Consider the following 23,215-nt stretch of genomic DNA (forward strand, 5'->3'; position numbering starts at 1 on the left):
CATCTCTCTCAGCACTGGAAACAATGAAGTTTTTTTTTTTCCTTTTAACGTATGCAGTGCTATACATTATCATGTACAAGGTGAGTATTGTACAGTAAATAAAGAACAAATTTAAGTTCCTTTTTAATCCCAGTTTTATCACTTAGCTTTTGGCTCAGCAATATGAAAACAATGCAAGTGGCAGGATGATTTATTATATCCATGAGATATACAGTAGCTGTACCAAGAGGGCCAAAATGTTCCATGATACAATGCAAATGCTCAATGTAACACTTTGCAGAAGGTTAAATGAACTAAAAATTGTTATGAACCGTCAATAATTTGATGTGTAACAGTTTTCTCTACAGTTCCATTTTAGCCATTTATGTACATATAGTATAAAGAAATGTCCATGGCATTTGAGAGAACTGTAGACAATGAAACTCATTCAGCGGTTATTTTGCATTCTACAATGAAAAATATTTTTCTCAAAGGTTTTAATAAATATGAAACACAGTCCCTTTTGTCATTAGCTATTTGCAACTAATGTTGACAAAGAATTGCATGATATCAGTGTAGTATAAAATTAAATTTTTTATTAAAATAATTTGACATACATTGAATGCTTATTAGACAGTACTTGGCTGAAACAAAAAGTATTGTAATAACTAATAAGACTGTACAGGAGGTATGCCTGTAATGTCCCAACACACAAGGTCCCATTAAAAGCCAGAGCGCCAGGGGCTAACCTTATGCATTGCATCTACTGTTACATAGGAAAGGTCATAGGTTACATCTACTCCTTAGAGGTTATACTCATAAGTGATTGTGGTTATGCACAAGTAGGATTACTCTTTGTAACTCGTTGCCCACATAAAAAGTGCCACTACTCTCATATTAGTACTGTATGTGTTATTTGGGTGCAGTATAAACAAGTAAAAGAGACACACTTTACAATCATTAGTATAGATGGCCACTATCTATACTGTATGGGTTCAAATTTGTTCAGGTTCAGGTACCATTTATGAGTGTTATTTTGGGTTTTACCCTTCAAATTCTGCCGGTGAAGCGGCTAGCAATATTTAAATTGTAATGTTGCTTGTGCAACTCCATTTTTCTTAGGATCGATTTCCTGTTATCCCAACAGGGAGTGACAATCCTAGGAAAATGGTGGGGCACACACGCCACAGACACCTAAACAATGACGCCCTTTCACACTGGGAATTATATGTCGGAGTAATTCAAAAAGTTAACACCCATGATCACTGCCAGCAATGAGTGGGGGTGGGGTGAGCCCAAAGGCAGGACGCAAACCCCCCATGATCTTCATAGACCTGACTATTGTGGGGCTGAGTCTGTTGCCGCCTGATAGATCCATTGGGTGCTAGGGGTAGGGTTCACATCATATTCTGGACCACCACATGTCATTGTATGATAAACTCCCCCCCCCCACCAATGTTCCTATGCTGCTGCATCACTATGATTGGTTCACCATGTATACTATAATTTGTACACCATGTACCATAATTTTCTTTCCATTTGTGGTCCATTTGTTTTGATAGACTAGTACTTGATTTTTGCTTCTCCTTTGCAAAAAACTACAGAATGTTTGTGCTATTTATATTAATATTTTTATCTATTTGGTGCAGGATATTAGTAAACAATTTGTGAATGGGGTTTACCTGGGTCTGAAAGAGCTCTTGTTCAACTTCCTTCCTTTAGTTTTATTTCTCTTTTCAGAAACCAATTTTTTCTGCGGGTGTGGACGTGTTATGATTGAGAAATCTCATAACATTGCTTTCACCAGTGGCTCATCAAACAGACAGCTCATGTCTCTCTGCTGTTTACTTGATGTGAATGCAAAAGTAATATTAAATGCCAAGCCTAATTTTTCACTTTCAATACATGGTTTCCTTTTGTGGTAGTCATTTTTAGAAAGTTTAAAGGTGAATCTATTCCTCGGGAATCTTGCAATTTCACTGCTTTCTGTAATACATCTGTTGTGAAGTTTTATAATCAAGTTATAATGTGTTTTTCTCTGAGCTGGTAATGGAAGACATTATAGCTGTAGAATATTCCTTCACTGCTGAGCCATGCCTTCAGCTCAATACATCAGCTCAATGCTGTGGAACCTGGTGTGTTTGTTGTACAGCATATTTCTTGCTGGAGAGTCTGCAGTAACACTTTGCCTATGTAAAGAAGAACTAAACATTTTCCTTTTGAATATAAGTTATAAATTTGTAAGGTTAACACACATACAGCAAAGAAATGAACTGTTACAATTAAAATCCGCCAAATAGATGCATGTGATCATGTTACTGTAAAAATGAGCCATGAATCACATTTTATTTCTTGGTCTAATGCATTTATTCAATAAGCCTAGTGTAACTGCCCATTCATCATTCTGCCTGAGAACACTATTACAATTACAATGGGAATGCACAAAATCTCTGCATGTCAATTAATTTAAAGAGCAAATAGAGGTATTCTAGACTTGTGGCATTTTCCAATTTTCTGTGCATTTTTGTTTCTTTTATTGATGGTGTTGATTTGTTTAGAAGTTTTAATCACAGGGGCTCACAATTTATGATATACAAAAGATGTATAAATTGCATTCTATTACCCTTTTACTTGGCAAGATCGTTTCACTGAAAAAAGCTTTAACTTAATTTTGTAAGTAAAAAATCCAAGTTTATTATTTCATCAGGAAACTTTTATTCCTAGAATCTGGGAAGACAATGAAGATAATGGGGCTCATTTACTAAGGGTCCGTGGCACGCATTCTTGTTGGGTTTCCCGATGATTTCCGATTAGCGCCGCATTTAACAGGGGTTTTTGGTGCACGCAATCGGATTTGGGCACATCGGCGCCGGCTTTCACACAACACAAATCGGGGGCGGGCCGTCGGACAATCCGACTGATTCGGATAATGCACGGGATTTAACATTGTAAATTGTGTCGCAAGACACGCACTTACAAGCACCGGGAAGAAGAAGGTGAACTCTGGCGGACCTCAGTGGGGAAGCAACAGATGCAGGATATCTGGCGCACGATATTGGTGAATCGCCGGACTTCATCTCCATCGGACCGTCAGGATCGGGGATCGCGACAGGACTGGTTAAGTAAATGTGGCAATCAAGATATTCCTGATGTGGACTGCTTGTTGTTGCAAATGGATTGGAATAACGGTGCATATTTGGTACTTATTACACAAAGATGGGCTTAAGTTTTAAGTCATTGCCTAGTAAACTATATTTACTAACTTAATACATTTAGCTTGTTAATACCCCCCGTGGGCCTGGTCCCTCATCCAATGTGTCTTGGCCACATAAATTACAGATGTGTGCTTAGACACCATGAAATTATTTCAATACATTTTTGTATGCTACAAAAATCCTTGGAAGGTTGTAAGTTACAATACAACCACTGGGAATCTATACAAACACATATACTATATGGAGATTGTTTATCACTGGTTTTCCTGGGCCTTTTTTGGCCTAAAAAAAGTCTCAGAAAAGTGGCATTTAGCTTTCCTGTGACTTTTCACTGCTAAAAAGTCGCCCAGAACTATTTCTGCCACTTTAACATTCTGTCGTAAACAAAGAACTTCTGTTAGTGCAACGGCATGAAGAGACAGGTTTGTAGCTTTTTATGAATTTTGTAACTTTTAAACACAAAACTCTGACAGCAAGTAGTGCATAAGAATATTTATTAAAAGGCCTAAGCCACTTTAATGAATCTGATGGGCAGCAGAGCTCCAAAACCAGTCATGACAGGCAGAACTGTCCCAAGGAGCCTGCCTAATGATAAATTAGGTTCACTATAGTGACATCCAAGAGGATGGGGATTATTTATCATTAGTTTTCTGGGACTATTTTAACATAGAAAATTCTCAAAATTCACTGATAAAAAGTCTTACAAGAATATTTCCACCTCTTCATTAATCTGGTGTTAAAATAGAACTACTGCTAGTGCAATAGCATGCAAAGCAAGATTCATGACTCTTTTGCAAAAAAGTCTCATAGTCACTTTGTGCCCCTGCTGGTTTATGTGCTGGGACTTTTTATGCATTTTGAGACTTTTTGGGAAAAAAAAATCCCAGACAGACCATAAGAACATTTATTAAAGGGCCAAAGCCACTTTAATGAATTTGATGGGCAATAGAGCTCCAAAAATAGACATAGATCAAATTTATGGTTTATATTGGTGTTTAATAATGAACCATGAAGAAAAATCTTAGGTTTAGCAATACTCTGCAGCAATATCATTTGGACCAATATTGCATATTATATATAAATGAGGGAGGTAATATAATGATTCTTTATAACAAGTCAATATTTATCTCATAAAATGGAGAACATTATATGAGACAAAAGGTCACTGATCCTCTGTGCAATTCTAAAATGTATTAGCAAATTTTGCTTGCAAAAATGTTGTTATCAAAATTGCTACATGACAAGTACTCAATATAAAACTACTCCAAACAACACAGATTAAGGCCTCATGAACACTACTATAGGTTGCTCCCTTCCCCTTAGGAGCTGATTGGCTACACCACAAGACAGGCAGGAATAGTAACTATTGTTTTTATTTTGTGGCGTGTCTGCCTAGCCCAGTCACCATGCTTTATCAGTGTGCTATCACCAGAGATGAGGTGAGATATCAGAAATTGCTTTGTGAACACAGAGTGGTACCAGGAATGCCAGCTTGTGAGAGATGCCCCGATAGAACTTGATTGAAATTGGATCAGGAATATTAGGCCCCTTCCACACTTGCGTTGCAGATCATGTCAGAGTTTGATCAGGGTGCGATCAGGGTTTGGTCAGTAAAAAACACACATTTTGCATCAGAGTGCAATCAGTTTTTAGTCAGTTTGTTCAGTGTCTCAGTTTTTCACGCGCGTTTTCAATGCAATTTCAATGCGCTTTTCACGCGCAGATAATGCACGTGAAAAGGACTCAGGACTGAGCTCTATCTTTTCAATGGCAATTGATGCGTGAAAAACACATTGCACTTGCAAGTCTCTCAGAGTGCAATGCGTTTTTGATGCATCTCCATAGACTTGTATGGTGTCTTTTTCATGCGCGTGACTTGCAAAAGTAGAGCATGTCGAGATTTAAATGCGCGTTAATAAAAACGCGCGTGTGTGCGTGAAAAAAAATGCAAAGTCTGAAAAGACCCATTGATTATAATGGGTCAGAGTACAATACAAGTTCTGCGCGTCAAAAGCACACGCAGAAAATGTGCGTGAAAAACGCAAGTCTAAGAGGGGCCTTGGTATTTGTATCCATTACATGAATGTGGTAACATCTTATAAAACACAATGCTTGGGCTGGGGGTGGCGTAACCTCTAGGGATGAGATGATAAACAAGTGCCATGATTCTTTGGTTTGGTTTTGTGTTACTTATATTGTGCCCTCCCCCTCCAGTCCTATCTCCCAGAACTGGATGAAACTATTCTGTAAGGCCATCATTCTACAAGCCAATATGGATTTCAACCTTTAAGCTGGAAAAGGATCCCGCTAATGGCTAAAGAGAACTGGAATTGCCATTCTGAATTCAATGGAACCTAATGACCTGATAGAACTTCTCTCTTCTTTTTTTTTCAATACCCCTTCTTTTCCTTTCCCCTCTCTCCTGTGGGTCCCAGACCCAAATTTATATTGTTGACCCTATGTTGGGGTCTTGTTTTCCTATAAAATTGGAAAAACTCAATAAATACAGTTAAAAAAAAAAATAACATGCAATTGAAGATAAGTATGTGTATAGCAGATGAATTAAATTAAATGTGAATGTCCAGATGAGATTCTGTATACTACAAAACTCAGTTTGTACGTATCCAACATTTTTGTTTCCAGCCTGCATCAGCTCGTATAGCCCAGGCACAGATCAGGTTCAATTCTACTGTGTTGTGTAAACCTTTAAACTTTTCACAAACAAAATTGTGTCTCCTGTTGATAACATAGATACATTTCAAAATAATACTTTATCACCAGCGGTCATCTATTGATTTTTAACATCTTTTTGTTAAGTCTGACACATAGAAGGCTGTGTCTGCAATAATGGTTTATAAAGTAATCCCTCCTCTTTGTAGACCTAGTTCTTGTGGCTTCAGAACAAGCCCAAGACATCACCTATCTTCTACTATGTTTTACCATTGCAATGAGGTATTTGTGCTGATATGCAGTGTTCGGGTATAACATGCAGGGAGCTTTCCATAACTTCTTTACTTTGATCTTGTTGTTCAAAGGACATTGTACCTGAAAATTTTTGGCTTGTACTGTTGCAAACTAAAACCATTCTGCCATGTATTATGTAGATAGATTACACTTTCTCTTAGCTACCATTCCAAACAGCCATTTGTGTTCAATCTTTTTCTAATTCTACTACAGCATGTCTTTTTCCATGCTGTTTGAGGCATGGAAAGTCTAAGATATAGCCTGTAGATTTTTGTAATTTCTTCAAGCAGCTGCCATTAATTTGAATGTGATGGGATGTCCACTCTTGAAAAGACTGTCATTTATCTTGAAAGTTTTCTCACAGTAGAATGATGAACTTGTGAAATGGCCATCATAACTCTTTCCAGATGTATGTGCAGCAACCAAGATCATGCAACTAGATACTCCCCAGCTGGCGCACAATGCACCCAATATACTAAGAGGTTCCGGGTTAATAACTTCTGTAGAATAACCTGTGTGCTTTATTGGAGGAAGACGAGGAAAGGGTCTACTCAAGTGTCTTTTTCCAAAAATATTACATGGCAAATGACATAATCAGGAATAATGTGAATGCTCTGTTAAATGTCAGCTGTTTAACCTAGAAATAATTGCAATAACACCTTAAAACCATAAAATAGACCAAATAAGCCTCTGAAAATAATTAGTGGACTCCTATTACTGAACCTTGTCAACATGGTCTCAGTTTACAAGCTAGTTCAACTTCTCTTGGCTTCAGAGTTATCTTTTTTCCTGATCGTAGAGCTTTTACCCCTAGTTGCTCTGTAAATAAAGGTTGACTCACAGTATGGCGAGGAGCTCACACTCTTACCTTTCTTGATTCTCCTTGCTCCCCACACTCTCAATTTTCATTTTAATAGTTTAGAATAAACTTTGTTTCTGTTTGTTCTTGATATTGTTCTTGATATTGTGATATAGTGTTCTTACCTCCAATCATAGGGGCATATTTATCAGGGTCTCTGCACCAATGCCGTAGAAGCCCCAAAATAATGGCAAATGCTAGCTTTTTTCTAGCACTTGCGATTATTTAGCCCAATCCGCCACCTACATACCAGTGGAGTGGGCCGGCGCGGGCATTACTGTCCCCACGCCTTGACACTTGCTGCAGCCGGTGACTTTTCACATGTGAAAATTTGCTGTCTTGTTTATTTTGACACCAGGCACGAGAGCCGGCATATGATAAATAACCCCATAGTCTCCATGATGAGCATAATTACATTGCGGCTGTGTTCCAATATGGGTCTGTGTCCCAAACATCTTGCTTGCTGTGTGGGGCACATTTGCTAAGGGCTTTGCCCCACACTTTTGTTGGACTTTGCACATTCTTTTGGAGGAAAATAGCCTGCACAGGTTATTGTGTCACTCGCAACATTTTTGTGACACAGCAGCACTAGCCTCCATGCAACACAAATTAGGTCGGTCCGACTGATTCGGATCGAGCAACGCATTAAACATGCAAATTGTGTTGCAAGCCCTATGTTAAAGGTGCACCACAAAAAGTTAATGAACTCTTTCGGGTCAGTGTGGGGATGAGACGGATTCATGGCGCAAGTTCTTAATGAACTGGTCGCACTCAGCATTATACATGGAAAGAGCACTTTTAGTGAAGTTTCCAACTTTCTAAATAAATGTGCCCCTATCTGTTTTGTTCTACTGGTTGCTTTTTGTCTGCTACATTATTGCTGTTTTAATTAAACTGTATTGAATCATAAAATAGACAAATTAGCTTGCCTAGATACCCCCCGGTATTGATGAAATGAAGTACTTTGATAGACCTTTAATTTTAATATTTCAGACTTTCTCAAGGACATGTTCTGTTCCACAGGGCTGACATATAGTAAATGTGGTGCCAATATTTAAAAAAGGATCAGAAAATGATAGCGGAAACTACAGGCATGAATGTTTAACATTGGTTGTGATGAAAATTTTTGAGCAACATTTCACTGAAAATAAGTTTTTTTCACAATATCAACATTGGTTTATGAGGGATTGGTGCTGTCAGACTAACCTGAACAGCTTCTAGGGGGAGGTAAGTTCGAGACTTGATCTGGGGGAAGCTGTGGATGTTGTCAGGAGTGGATTTGAACTGTCATGGGCCCTGGCCTATATGGATCTCATAGCTGTTATGGTACTAGAATCAATTTTCTTGGGCAATGAAGGATGCATCCCTTCTGCCTGCTTTCTTTCTGTGGTTTCACAACCTTTGGAGGCCTGATGTATGAGGATTTCATGGGTGAAGGTCCTTATCAGTATTAAATTTGGTGGGTGGTCCCCATGCATTACTTGATGTTGTGTATCTAGCCTTCAAGGTATTTGATACAGTAGTACATGAAAAGTTTGTAAGCAATTGCTATAGAAAAACCATTCCTTCTTGATTTGTATAATTAGGATTCATTTAATTTGCTGAATCTGTGAGTGGCAATTCAATATTACCACTGTTGTGTCGGTAGTTCTGCAGGGAAACCTCAGAATATACCCTTTACATGTAAAACTAATTAGTAAGTTAGTTTTCAATAACCATATGTATACACACAAGATAAAATTTTTATCCTGTCAAATGGCTTACACAGTGGCATGACATCTATTATAAATGTATGAAGACTTCCAAGGCTCTCTTTTTACATTCCTTCCCATCCTTATACTATTATAACTCACCATGCCGTATACAGACAGATTCATGTTAGGAAAACACTCTTTAGAAAGCTGAACTAATTTGTAGAAGGCAGTCTGACTCTCCCTAGTGTATTTCATCATGCTTGATCTTTTAATTCTCCATAGATGTTCTTTATTCCTTGTAATATCAGACACATAGGCCATGCCAATCCCATCAGACAGGTAAATGAGACGATCAAGTGGGATAGCTGTGGCCATAAGTTATGTATATAGCCAATCTAGCTCATCTTTTGTGGTTGAACTTTTGAGTATAACTCTACTTCCACAATTTTTTTATCAGACTGAGATGTAAAAAGGATACATGCAATAATTCCTTACTTATTGAACAATGCAACAATTACTTTAAAATAAAATCAATTACACTGGGATATAATCAGCTATGTTAAAGTTAATTTGGATTGACATTGTTTTGCATTGTTATGGACCTTACAAAAAATGGGAAATGATTTTTATGCCCCTAATAAAAGCTAGTCCAAAAACACATTTGTCCTTGTTGTTTAATTTGCAAAAATCATGAACAATGTACTGTATTTTGTTTTCAATATTTATTATAATTTATGTAATAATAGCAGATGCATCTATAATTACAAAATACAATATCATAAGCATTCATCCCACACTATACCTCCTCCCCCTTGAGAACAGGAATAAAGACAAATCTTGATATTTTGCCCCATATAATCTCTTATGTATGCTTCTTATCATTTGCTTCCAATGTGCATATATTCCATCTCATCTATTATCTATTATTGGTGTGACATCTTCATCTGTGTCCTTCTCTGTCTGGGCAGTATGGCTGAGGATGCGCTGATAGTGTCCTTTTGTTTCATTCTACCACTTCCTAGTCTACTGGTTGATTGATTTGCACCATACTTGTCTTTTTCCTCTTGACTCTTTGTGGCTCAACAACAGTTAACCTGATGTGATTAACTGAATCTCCATCTACTGCCAGTGTACTGATCCAATCACTTTCCGGACCTGGCTATGGATTCTCATATGAGGTCTTGTGAGTGAGTCCTCTTTGCCTTCTATAGTTTTGTACTTGGCAAGCTGTGTTAGTTTGTCATTCCGTATTCTGGTACCTTTAACCTTTGCCTGTATTCTTGACTAACCATTTTGCTTAGTCATTTTATACTACATTATTCTCTTGGTTTCAATCTGTATTTGGCATTACCCCTCTATGTGTTCATTTTTGCACTTTGGCGCAGAAAGGGAACATTGACTATTTTGTCTATCCACTACTTAGGGTTGGCTGGGCAAGTAGGCAGTGACAGCTGGGAAGTGGTTTAGTATCAAGGCCCATTGTTTATGTCTATGTCTCCAGTCCATTCCCTGACGTTGCATAACAATTGGTTACTGAATTTTATCCACATGTTTTTATTGGGGATATGAGAAGCCATCCAATATTTAGAAATGTAAAAATTTCCACATTTTCTTTATTCATATTTTTGGGAAAATATTCCAAAATACAACCCTCAATAGAGGATGTCAAGTTTTTACCAAACACCAGTGTAACATTTTGTAAGACATCAGAAAACACTATATTCTGCCAAAAGTACTATATTTTTATTCAGGGTTGACAAATTAAAAACTTGGGGAAATTACAGACTGTGGATGCGACCATGGTACAAAAATTATGTGCTGCAGGTAATTTACTATCTAATAACTAATGTACTGCAAGTCATGACGAATCTCCTTTATACCTCTCTTGCATATTATTTTCCAGTCTGCAGTTTCTTTGATGACTCACATCATAATTATTTTAACTAAAGGAATCTAGCTTTAGTCCTGCCTTGCCATCTATATATAGTAGAAAGGATCATTATTTTTCCTTGTTGGCTTATTTATTGTTTTACATAATGTAATAAACACAATAATGGCAGCCTGATTTTCTTAACTTATATATATGACATGTAGCCTCTAGACAACTAGGTCGAAATTTACTACTGAGTTAGACTCCTACCATGAGTGTAGTGTATTGTGGAATTGATTAGCAGAATTGAGCTTCATTCTGAAAAAAAAAACAAGCCCTATTGATGCAGTGCTTTTATTGAGAACCCCTCTACAACAGCAAGCTGTGTAGCTTTCTCATAGAGTAAGGTTCTAATGAGTCACTGTTCACTGTGGGCCATTATGTGTGATATTTACAAGAGTATCATTGGCCGATTGAACTCTGGACTTTCTTTAATTCATAATTTTGGTGAAATGCAAGCTTGATTTATAGTGTGCCTAATATGCTTGTACTAGGTCTCTTTCCTCTATTTCTAAATGGTAATTGTAATCATTTCAGGAGGTCATTGTTGACATACAGCAATAAAAATATGTTATTACTCTGGGCTGCTTGTAAAGATGTTGTTCTAGCATGCTAACTGAACAGTTGTGAATTATTATGTTCAAATAGCTACAGTACATACTTTTATGTAATTTGCATAATTATTCATGTGCTTGAGGGAAGTACAATACAAGTATACAATGTTGTGTCACAACCCCATGCTAGCAAGGCTGAATTGCAAAAAATATGTGTTATTATAACAAAATAATGTATAATTATTGGTTTATTGTGGATTAACACTTTCACTGAAATGATATTAATATACAAAAACAAAATAAACTTGTGTTAAAGCAGTGTTGTGCTTGAATATATTAGTTGCCTGGCAAAATATTTGATAGAACACTTTATGTGTATATTTACATATGTACACATTTATAGAACTTTAACCCCTAGCCGTTCTGTGTCGTCCTCCCATCTGTTATCCAGCAACCAACAGGCACCATACTTCTCTGCAGTCCCATTCACCCTGGACCTGGTATATATGATGACGGCTGAGTGGTTCAAGCGACAGCAATTCCATTTATTATATTTTGTTCTATTCCCTAAGAAGAATGGCTTGACCATTAAATATTCTTTTACCTCGTGTTACCCCATCATCCTCATAAACCGTAAGCTCTGGCGAGCAGGGACCTCACTCCTGTTGTTCCATACAAATGTTGTGCTCTGTCATGTTATATTATATTTGTATTTGTTTCCTATGATTTGTAAAGCGCTACGTAATATGATGGCGCTATATAAATAAAGATTATTATTATTATTATTATTATTATTATAGGCGCACCAGGACGTTATAGTACGTCCCTATGGCTAGATGCTAAGTGCACGGGACGTGCTATAATGTCCTGCTTCTCGCACCGGCTCACAAACGGAGCTGGCACCAGAAGCAGCAGCTGTCAGCTGTCTATCACAGCATGACCACAGCGTTTAAGGGTGCTCCCGCTATGAATTGGATCCCCTGTGCCACTTACCGGGGGATCCGATCCACTTCTGGGCAGCCCAGAAGTCTGCTGAGTGGTCCGGGGCAGCCCGAAGTCCTTGGCAGTCAGACCCCTTCCGGGTCTGACTGTAAACTTGCTCTGCATAAAAAATTATCTAAAAAGTGATTTAAACAATGTTATGCACTCTCAAATAAGACCACTAAAAAGAACAATCCTTCTCGCAAAAAATAAGCCCTTAAACAGATTTGTGAGGCGAAAGATAAAAAAGTTATGCATATAAAAGACGGTGATGCTAAAATTAACATTTTTGCCAAATTACTTTATATTCAGTAAAAATGGGGAAAAAAAATATAAATGAGGTATTTTTGTAATTGTGGAGATCCATAGAATAAAAATAATATACTATTTTATTGGTATGGTTAACAGCCAAAAAAAATCATAAAAAATTTCCGAAAAATTGATGATTTCCATTTCCTCCACCAACAAAGAGTTAATAAAATCTCACCAATTAGCTATAGATGCCCCAAAATCATGTACCAGAAAAGAGCATCTCATGTGGCAAAAGAAATAAGCCCCTATAGGTCCACATTAAAAAGAAAAAGATTATAGCCTGTACAATGTGACATAGCAAATCTGATCTGGATGGCGCCTCCCTCCATTCTATGCCCGGCCGTGCGCCCATACAGCAGGTTACCACCACATATAGGGTATCGGTGTACTCGGGAGAAATTGGGTATTAAACTTTGTGGAGCCTTTTTTCATTTAATCCATTGTAAATGTTTAATTTTCCACCCAAAATGAATGTATTGTGAACAATACATCTTACAATTTGTAGACTGCACCTCCATTTTGTTTTAACCCCTATAAAACACCTAAAGGGTTAACAAACTTCTTAAAAGTGGTTTTTCATACGATGAGGGGTGTAATTTCCATAATGGGGTAATTTATGAGTCTAGCTATTATTTAGGCCTCTCAGTGTCAATTAGAAGTTGAGCATGTCCATCTAAATACGGATTTTGGTGATTTTACAAAAAATGTGAAAAATGATACCTAAATTTTGAGCCTCATAACATTCTAGTAAAATATGTGGAATCTTATAAAAAAAAAAAACATCCACCATAAAGCAGACATTTGGGAAACGTAAGTTATGCATTTATTTGGGTGCTTTGACTATCTGCATCAAAAGTAGAGAATTTAGAACGTTGAAAATAAAGAATTTTTCCAAAATTTTGCCAAATTTAGTTTTTTTCATAACTAAACACAAAGGATTTCATCCAATTTTTTAAACTAATTTGAAGTACAATGTGTCACGAGAAAACAATCTCAAAATCCCCTGGATATATAATAGCATTCCAAAGCTATAACCACTTATAGTGACACAGGCCAGATTTGAACTATAATGAGAAGTTTTGACGTATCTGTGAGATTTTGTGTTCCTTAGGGGTAATCTCTTATTGTCTGGTTTTAGATGATAATTGCGGTTTGTCAGTTTTGCATGTCTTACATAAAATGTTAAACTTTCATGTTCCTTTCTACAATTTGTCAAGATGTTTTAGTACAAATGACTATCTACATTAAAAAGAAATACCAACAGCAATTCAAATAATTCATTATATTATAATTTCATAAGAAAAAAAGACATGGTTAACATGTCAACAACACCAGATGAATTAATAAACATACACAGCTAAAAAATACAAAATAGTACAAACTAAGCAGATGCAGGGGTCCAAGTCATAAGTGACATGCTTCAAATCGGCAAGAACAGAATCAACCTTTGAAATATTTATGTTTAGAGGTATATTGAAAGGTTTGAAAAGGAACAGAAATATTCTCGTTCAGAGGGTGAAGCGTCATTAGAAGATAGCATTACAGGCAGTCCCCGGGTTACATACAAGATAGGGTCTGTAGGTTTGTTCTTAAGTTGAATTTGTATGTAAGTCGGAACTGTATATTTTATCATTGTAACCCCAGCCAGAACTTTTTTGGTCGCTGTGACAATTGGATTTTAAAAATGTTGGGTTGTCATAAGAATCAGGATTAACACTAAAGCTTCATTACTGACACATTTGATAACTGTTACAGCTGATCATTGTAGCCTAGGACGAAAGTACAATAAATTACCAATATCCAGAGGTCCGTTTGTAACTAGGGGTCGTATGTAAGTCGAGTTTTCTTAAGTAGTGGACCGCCTGTATTATAAATCACACAAGTCTTGGAGGGTCAAGCAAAAGACTTGGGAACTAGTTTTATGTTAAAGCTCTGTGTATTCTGAAATCGAATATCCTATACTAATTGTTTGTATATATGCTGGTTTGGCTTTAATCCTGCATCATATCTTTAGGCTTTTTTACCAGGTAGCCAAGAGGCAAGGTTTTCAATATCCCACTCTGGAAAATGTATTTGAATGTTTCCCAAAATCCCCCGTTGTAGAATCAATAACTGTTAGTCTCCACAACCCTGGTGAGTAGGCTTTTAATGACAATGGGGGTTATTTATCATTGGATTTCCTGGGCTTTTTTTTTGTAAAAAAAAGTCTCAAAGTAGTCGCATTGAGGTTTTATGAGACTTTCAATGCTAAAAAGTCTCACAGGACAATATACACCTTTTCATTAATGTGGCCTAAACAACTTGCAGAGACAGATTCAAGTCTTATAAAAAGTCTCATAGTCACTCCAGTTATATGCTGAGACTCTTTATGCATTTTAAGACTTTTTGGGGATTTTGGAAAAAAAAAATCCCAGACAGAAAATAGACCATAAGAATATTTATTAAAGAACCATAGCCACTTTAATGAATCTGAAGGGAAGCTGAGCTCCACAAATAAACATAGACCTGTCCTGAGGAGCTGGTCTAATGATAAATAACCCTCAATGTCTCCATTAGGGGTCTTCTTACTTCCCTGAACTAGTTCTCAGTAACCGTTTTAGTGCAGATATTTTTAGATGAGCGGTGCCATGATCTCATGATGCCCTTGTCCTCCACTGTGGTTTTAAATTGCTTAACAGCTTAGCTGTTGTTATACTGTAGACCTAAAAATAACATCTTTTCAAAGCAAGATCTGAGTCAATACACTCCTCATAAACATCTAACAATCTTTTCAAGGATAATAATGAAGGATACTGCACCTGATTTGGGTTATCTAGAAAAGAATTATGGAATATTTTCCATGGCACTTAGATTTTTGCAATATTAATTTACCCTTTTATTTTCAGAAACATTTTTGTCGAAGTAGGTAATTATTTAACTATTAGCCATTCACCTTCTCCATGCATGGCCAAGTGCTAAATGAATGTGATAACAAACTTGGTCTAAATGTGACATGTGGGAATACTTTAGGTCTTTGTACCATATACAAAAGATTGCTGAACTTTTCAAAAATGTCAGCTAATTGGATTTATTTCTATATTTATGCCTATATTTTCTGCTGCTTCTATGTGCTAAGAAAATTCTAATAAATCACAATGTACAAAAATATGTTAAAGATAGAATATATGTAATGGAAGCACCTGGATTGTAGCATTTCTTTATCTTTTCTGTCCTTTGTTAAAATTAGATCGTGTTTTCTATTCATTTTTGCAGCTGTGATGCTTTCCCTAATCCATTTCATTGTGTAGAGTGTTCAATAGGATGTAAGTGATTTTTATTTCATTGTGATGTAAATGTATTACATTTTCGGCATTGTGACTCAGTATTGTCTGTAAATGTTTATTCTGTAATCCAGGTATGTTAATTCCTACCTGCATTACCTAAAATGTATTTGGCAATTACCCAAAGGCAATGAACATTTGAAAAAGCAAGACACACTGTAGATCCCAAACAAGTGCAGAATGTTTATTTTATTTTTTTGCAGATGCATGTATAATTTAATATTATGTACTTTTCCACTTGTATTGTTTTTGCAGCATGTATACTGTATATTGCCTTCTCAAAGATGTTAAATTTATACTGAGTTTTTAAAAACTTTATGCAATTTAAGAGATTTAATCTAATCTAAGAGATTATGGGGAACATTTCTCAGGGCTTATATTATTTTGCCCTTTATACCACATTTACGCCAGGGCCTGGCGCAGCCTCCTGATGTATCTGGCAGTGGCGGAGGGGCAGAAACGACATAATCACCAGCGCAAAATGCTGGCACAAAGCTGTAATTGAACCCCTAAACCAAAAGCCTCATCAATGTCGCCATCTAATATATTACACTTGAGAATACACATGTATTATATATATGCGTTACGTATACATACAAATAAATATGTACCTGTAGTGAATACAAATATACCAGAAATTAATGTACTGCACACATAAATATATATCAGCATATAATATGCTGCACATAAAAATATTGCGGCAATAAATGTATTACACTAGAAGGCTGAGAGCAAAGATAGACATCACTTACAGATTAAATCAGTTACAGTTGTTGCCTTCTCCCACTGTGTTAGCCTGATTCATCCTAGTCCATATACTGGTGGGCTGCTTACAAGTGAAAATACTCCATAAAACAAGACTCCCCTCAGGCATAAATAATTTATAGCAGGAACCACTCCCCCAGTCATATATAAATAATAACAGAAGCCTCCAGTTACGTGTAAATGATAACAGCAGCCAACAGTCATATGGAATTAATAAGGGGGCCCCAATTCATATGTAATAACAGCAGCCCCCAGGTATTAACAACAGTTTAGTAAAATCTTCTTAAAAGCTTCTTCCTCTTCTGGTCGCATTGATCCCTCTTCTGCCCACTCTTCCACAGAGATAATTAGGCATGCATGATGCTGTCATCACACATGCCTGGGTCATAGAGAGGCTGCCAGCAGCAAGCTCTGTGTGCAGCCGCTGTAACATGATGTCCTTATTGAGGCGGCCAGTGCGGTGCAGATGACGGAAGTGGTGCCGGAACCACTGCCTCCTTAAGTGCTGGAGAGGACCGCACCTACTTCATGCAGGTGCGGGCCTCCCCAGCACTGATTGTTACTCCCCTGGCATATGTTAAATGTCCAGTTTCTGTCTTTCAACTCACTCTGCGGATATAATTTACTAAGACTGGCACTTCATGCACTGTTTGTTGTCTTTAACTTGACCAAAATATGCCAAATGTATCAGAGTGTCCTGATTCCAAGTAAGCTTTATTGTTTGGACATTTTTTAGTTATTTATTCACCAGAAAAGAGAACTTTTTTTGTCAAATAATATTTTCTTTTTACCTCATTAAAGTGTCTTTATCTTCTGTAAAGCTATTTACCTTGACTAATATATTATTTTTTTTTTGTTAAATAACAATTTATTAATTTATTTTTTTTATCCACAGATTTATAGGCGCTGCTGGTTAGTTTTTAAGAAGGCCTCAAGTAAAGGACCAAGAAGGTTAGAAAAATTCCCTGATGAAAAAGCTGCCTACTTTAGAACATTTCACAAAGTAAGTTTCCATAAGTTTTTTTTCCTAATGTATGCCTTATTTTGATATTATTAGATTTACATGACTTGGAATAATAAAATATAAATTCCAGAATAAAACAATTCAAAGAGCATTGCCTACTATTTTTGATTGTAGAACTTGGAAACCTGAAGCACACTATTCCGATCCTCCTAAATTTGGCAGATTTGGGACCCATGAACCCAGAGACCAAATTAGCGCAGCAAACATAGGGATATCCACTGTAGTCTTGCTACAGATAGACTGGGCTAGACATGAGACTCTGCAGTAAAATAGCAGTCTCACACACTGGAGACAGCTAGGCAGAGGTTTCTGCTCATCATAGAGTCGGTAAGACAGGCAGAAACGTAGGAAAAACAGCAATAGCCCACTTCATGGCACTTAGGTGTACAGAGGATGCTCCTGTTAGCACTGGTAAAATAAGGTAAAAATCTGAAATAATTACCCTTATTAGGGCACTCTGAAAAACTTCATTAGGCTGCTGGGCAGGGATATTCTTACTGATTATAGAGGATTGTACAGCAATAGTTGCAAAGAACATACAGGAATAATAGCATTTATTGCATTATCATACATCAAGATCTTCAAGGTCCTTTCTCTGTGTAGTAGCTAGCACCAAAAAATCATAAATCGTCATCAATCAAAATATTTGATTATGAAGTTCCTCCTGTGTTGCCCAATAATACGTGAATAGCAAAAGTTCTTATCATAGTGAATAGAGCGCATTACTACATAGATCATAGAAATGCTCATTATTGTGAATAGCACACATTAATATGTGGATATTAGAAATGCTCATCATATTGATTTCAAGTATTAATATATGGACAATAGATGTTCCCATCATAGTGATTAGTGCACATTAATACATGTCACATAGAAGTGCTCAACATAGGAATTACATGCATTAATACATGGATAGTAGAAGTGCTCATTATAGTGATTAATGTGCATTAATACATGGATTAATACATGGATCATACAAGTTCTGATAGTAAATTGTGCACACTGATACCTAGATGATAAAAGTTTTGTTGTCTGGGAATAGAGCACACTTATACCTGGATCATAAAAGTGCGGTTGTTAGTGAATAGCATTCAGTAACTAATTGATTGTAAAGGTGCAGCTGTCAGAGGACAGCGTACAGAGATACATTGATTGTAAAGCTTAAAGGTGCTTCTTGTTTTATCAGGCCTACAGCAACTCCTGAACTTGAGTGATGAGTTTAGTGCTAGAGCTCTTTAGTACATCAAAACCACAGCTTACATGTTTTCCCATCATTAGTAAAACAGATTTGGCCCTTTTGGCTCCTTTTCCATTGAGATCATATCAAATCTACTGTGCATAGTCATCTTTAACTGCCATCAATAACAAATGAGAACCCATCCACTAGTACATTTTCTCATATCATATCATGTGCCCCAGTGGTGGAATCAAGGATATTATTTTACCTTAATATCATGGATTCAGCAGGTTGCCCACACATTAATAGCTACTTAAATTAATTAAAGGTGTTGTCCAAGATGTTAAAATAATATATATTTGACCGGGAGGGAGCTGCATAAAAAATAAACATTTAATTACCTTTGTGGTTCCTCCCAGGGCTGCCATATCTCTGGTCCATGCCCCTGTTGTTTTAACAGCAGCACGGAAGCTCCTGCTGAGTTCAGCTTCCTGCCAACTGAGTTGGCCAGCCACGCCCTCCTGTCTCCATATCTTAGCATATGATATAGCGCTGGGAATTGGATGGGCGGGTGTGGCCGGCCACTCTAATCTGCAAACACCAATTTTTATTCTGAAATATTTAAGAGGGTGCTAAAATCATCACACCACTTGGTTGTTATTGCAACATTTGAAGCACAAAACCCAGGGATTTTAATGGCAAATTAATCTTGGCAAGTTTGAGTGCACTTAGCTCAAATGAAGCATAAAGCCTGCAAAAGCCTGATCATAACAAAACAGTGATAACAAACACACTGATAAATTCCTATATTTTACAGGCTTACAGAATTAGGTTTACTCAGAAGACCAACAGAAATGTGGCACATGTCCTTTAAACTGATTGTATAAAAAAAATTATCGGCAATTGCAGGGTGGGCCAAATTATTGAAGACCATGCACCAATAATCAATAATCTGACACACTCTGCACATAAGTGAGGCAAACTGCAATGTGGTCCAATGTGTTTGCACCTCAAAATACATCTGCAAAAACAAATCCACAAAATCTCAATGTCTGAATTTTTTATTATGGTGGTATTATGGCAAATTATGGTGGAAAATTGGGTAAATAATAAAAGTCTCAATTACATCTCAATACTTCGTTATTAACCAAAGGGTTGGGGAGGGTTTGATCAATGTCCTTAAGGAACAATCAAAGAAGTATAAAAATAGCAAATACGAAATATATTACATGTAAAAGCCACAGGTAGTGATACACAGAAAAGGGGAGGTTATCTCAATTGGTACAAATGAGTGTAGATAGTATAGTAGATGTTAATACCAAAGTATAACTAACGTGGATAGCTGATATTTAGATGGGAGAACAACTTGTAAGTATGTTGCTGTCACATTTTGCACTTATCACAATTGGCATAATCTCAATAATAAATGTTGAAGGAAAGTGTCTTATCCATGAAAGCTGCTCCACAAAGCTCAGGTACCTGAGATGCCCCTGTCCCCGACACACATTTCGGCTGGACCCCCAGACAAAGGTGATTCCAAAAATATGATAAATAAAGATTTATATTCAACATTCAAATAATTTTTCTTTTGTTGTTTTGATGCCACGTCATCCACACTTTTCGTGGATGACACTATTGGTGTTGTATTTTGATTTTGGTGTTTATGACACTATATTTTTACTAAGGTAAAGTTTGGTTTGATCCCTTGTTTTATACAATGTCCTTAAGGGGACAAAGTCGGGCCCTCTCAAAGGTAGGTGAACCCTGTGCATGGCTTCAAATACAGGTAGTGTGTCTGTCCAGGTCGCCTCTATTCTCCCGAACAACATCAATAGGTTTACTCTGTTTTTCAACTTGGTAAATGACAGTTCTGGTGTTTTCCAATTTGCCGCTATATGGATTCTAGTTGCCAACGCTATAAACTGAGTCAATTGATGAGCTTTATTTTGGACCCTTGCTGGTAAATCCCTTAGAAGGAATACAGCAGGGGTTACCGGGGTTGCATAACCTTATACAGAGCGGATAAGGGTTTTAACACTGTTTCAGAGAGAGGCCACCAGGGGCCAGTGCCCCCATATGTGGGCATTAGGCCACTTTTACACTTGCATTGCAGATCATGTCAGATCCTGATCAAGGTGCGATCAGGGTTTGGTCAGTGAAAAACTGTTCAATCAGTTTTCAGTCAGAGTTTGTTCAGTGTCAGTTTTTCACACGCATGCAATTTCAATGCAATTTTCATGCACAGATAATGCGCTTGAAAGGGACTCAGGACTGTGATCTATCTTTTCTATGGCAATTGATGCGTGAAAAGTCACATTGCATTTGCATTGGACTTGCATGTGTCTCAGAGTTAAATGCGTTATTGATGCATCTCCATAGACTTGTATGGTGCGTTTTTCACGCGCGTGACTTGCAAGTAGAGCATGCTGAGAGTTAAATGCGCGTAAAAAAAATGCAAGTCTGAAAAAGCCTGTTGATTACAATGGGTCAGAGTGCAATGCAAGTTCTGCACGTCAAAAAAACATCCGCAGAACACGCATGTGAAAAACGCAAGTGTGAAAGGGGCCTTAAAGCCGCCAAAGCAGGTATTGGGTAGTTGTGGGTAGATATTGGCCAGGAGGGAGTAAATGAACCATACTTTAAAACAAAATATTTGTTTGAATGGTGTAAAATAAAAAAAAAAGTAAAAAAACCCTCCAAAAATGCAATAAATGTGATCACATATTTATATGAAAAACAATTGTTGTTGCGGTGCACAATTCGCCCCTACGGAGCTACTCACGGAACAAGACTGGTGCACAAAGTCTCAATGATAAAGCAGTTTTTTGAAAGAAAATAATCAATTTTCCTTCTAGCCGGAGCTCCAGAATTCTTCTAATTATTCTCCTATAGTGTTAGATATCCAATCAATGAAATCCAGCATTAGCAATGACAGATCCTTCTGATGAAACTATGCCTCAGTTCAGACCAGCACCACCACGTTTGTTCCCCTTTCATCTCTTAATTAATTCTTGTCAGACGATATTGAAACATAAGTAAAACTGTGCATCAAAATTAATAGCGGGACGCTAGCTCAACCAAGCTGCCCGACCCAGGGTTTCGCCTCCAGGGCTTCTTCTGGGGCGTTTACAAACAAGATATAATAGGTCTTATTTTCAGGGGATGTTTTATTTTTCCATGAACAAGCATTTACATTTATTGGTGAACAAAAAATCAACTTCTCTAACATCCCTATAACTCTCCAAACTCTGAACTATTGGAATATTTGGCCCCAATCTCTTATGTTTAGCAAAAGTGCTTTCCTTAAATGACCACTTCATGTCCATGTCAGTGATTTTATTCTGCAAATTCTTCACCCACGTCCCAACCTATTGCTGCATCTAAGATGTAGCAATGACTGCTATCTATCTATCTATCTATCTGCAGCACACAAAAGTAAGGGAGAAGTGGGTGCATGCTCACCAAGATCAGGCTCCAGATCCTCCAGGTAAATAATGCAAAAGGTAAGCAGCACTCCAAGACATCAGATGTCAAAAAGCAGAAAAGGTGATTTTATTCCATGTTTAGGAGTACAACAAGGTACAACAGCGACGTTTCGGCTCCAGGGTTGAAACGTTGAGAGCTGAAACGTCGCTGTTGTACCTTGTTGTACTCCTAAACATGGAATAAAGTAACATTTTCTGCTTTTTGACATCTTGGAGTGCTGCTTACCTTTCCTATTATTTCTCTATCTGTCTAGTACTATCTATTTCTATCTAGTACAAATAAAACATACAGCAATGAAACACAAATTTGTGCAACACAAACAATAAATGACAAAATAAACTAAATGTAATTACACACATTTTATATTGATGCCTCTGTTTGTATTTTCATTCATTTCAATTGCTTACATGCAGATGATAATCTACACTTTTCATTTTCAGAACATTTTAATCATTCACATTAGTCTTTGTCCCCGGTGAGATTCACATGTGAGGGACATTTTCTAGGAAATCAATTAAGTTACTCAGTTTAGTGAGCGAACCAGATTATATTAAAATATATGACTCTGCTGATGTAAAGTAACAGTGCTAACCAATGATCAATCATATAAAGAGAAAATTCTAGGCTATTCATGAATATAAGTGCACGTTAACTCACTCCTCAAACAGTTATTTTTGTTTTTAGTTTTGTTTTTCCGCTGCTGATGTACAATATGTATTTTCTTTTACATTTCTATATTTTCATATCATAGATCGTTGATGAACTAGTTGTAATGTTTTTTATTATGTGTAGGGAAAATTTTGAAAGAAAAATATTTTTGGGGAAAGAATTGTAGGAAAAATTATTTTTAAACAACTTTTCATTTAAGTATCTTGATGTCAAATTCATATAATGTATACTATACAGCATTTTAATAATGTTACTATTTGTTTTTGTTGGCAAGTTGTTTTCT

General features: G+C 36.9%; 1 protein-coding gene across 2 annotated transcripts in view; it reads left to right on the forward strand.

Annotated features, from left to right (window-relative positions):
* Positions 1 to 23,215, forward strand: part of DOK6 (docking protein 6) — a 329,352-nt gene that overhangs the window by 101,472 nt on the left and 204,665 nt on the right. For both annotated transcript variants that reach the window (XM_072152306.1, XM_072152307.1), the window contains exon 2: positions 17,469 to 17,576. In XM_072152306.1, the coding sequence (XP_072008407.1) occupies positions 17,469 to 17,576 (108 nt within the window). The remainder of the gene's footprint in view (positions 1 to 17,468; positions 17,577 to 23,215) is intronic.

The sequence above is a fragment of the Engystomops pustulosus genome, chromosome 5, assembly GCF_040894005.1.
Source record: "Engystomops pustulosus chromosome 5, aEngPut4.maternal, whole genome shotgun sequence".
In the NCBI taxonomy this organism is placed as follows: Eukaryota; Metazoa; Chordata; class Amphibia; order Anura; family Leptodactylidae; genus Engystomops; species Engystomops pustulosus.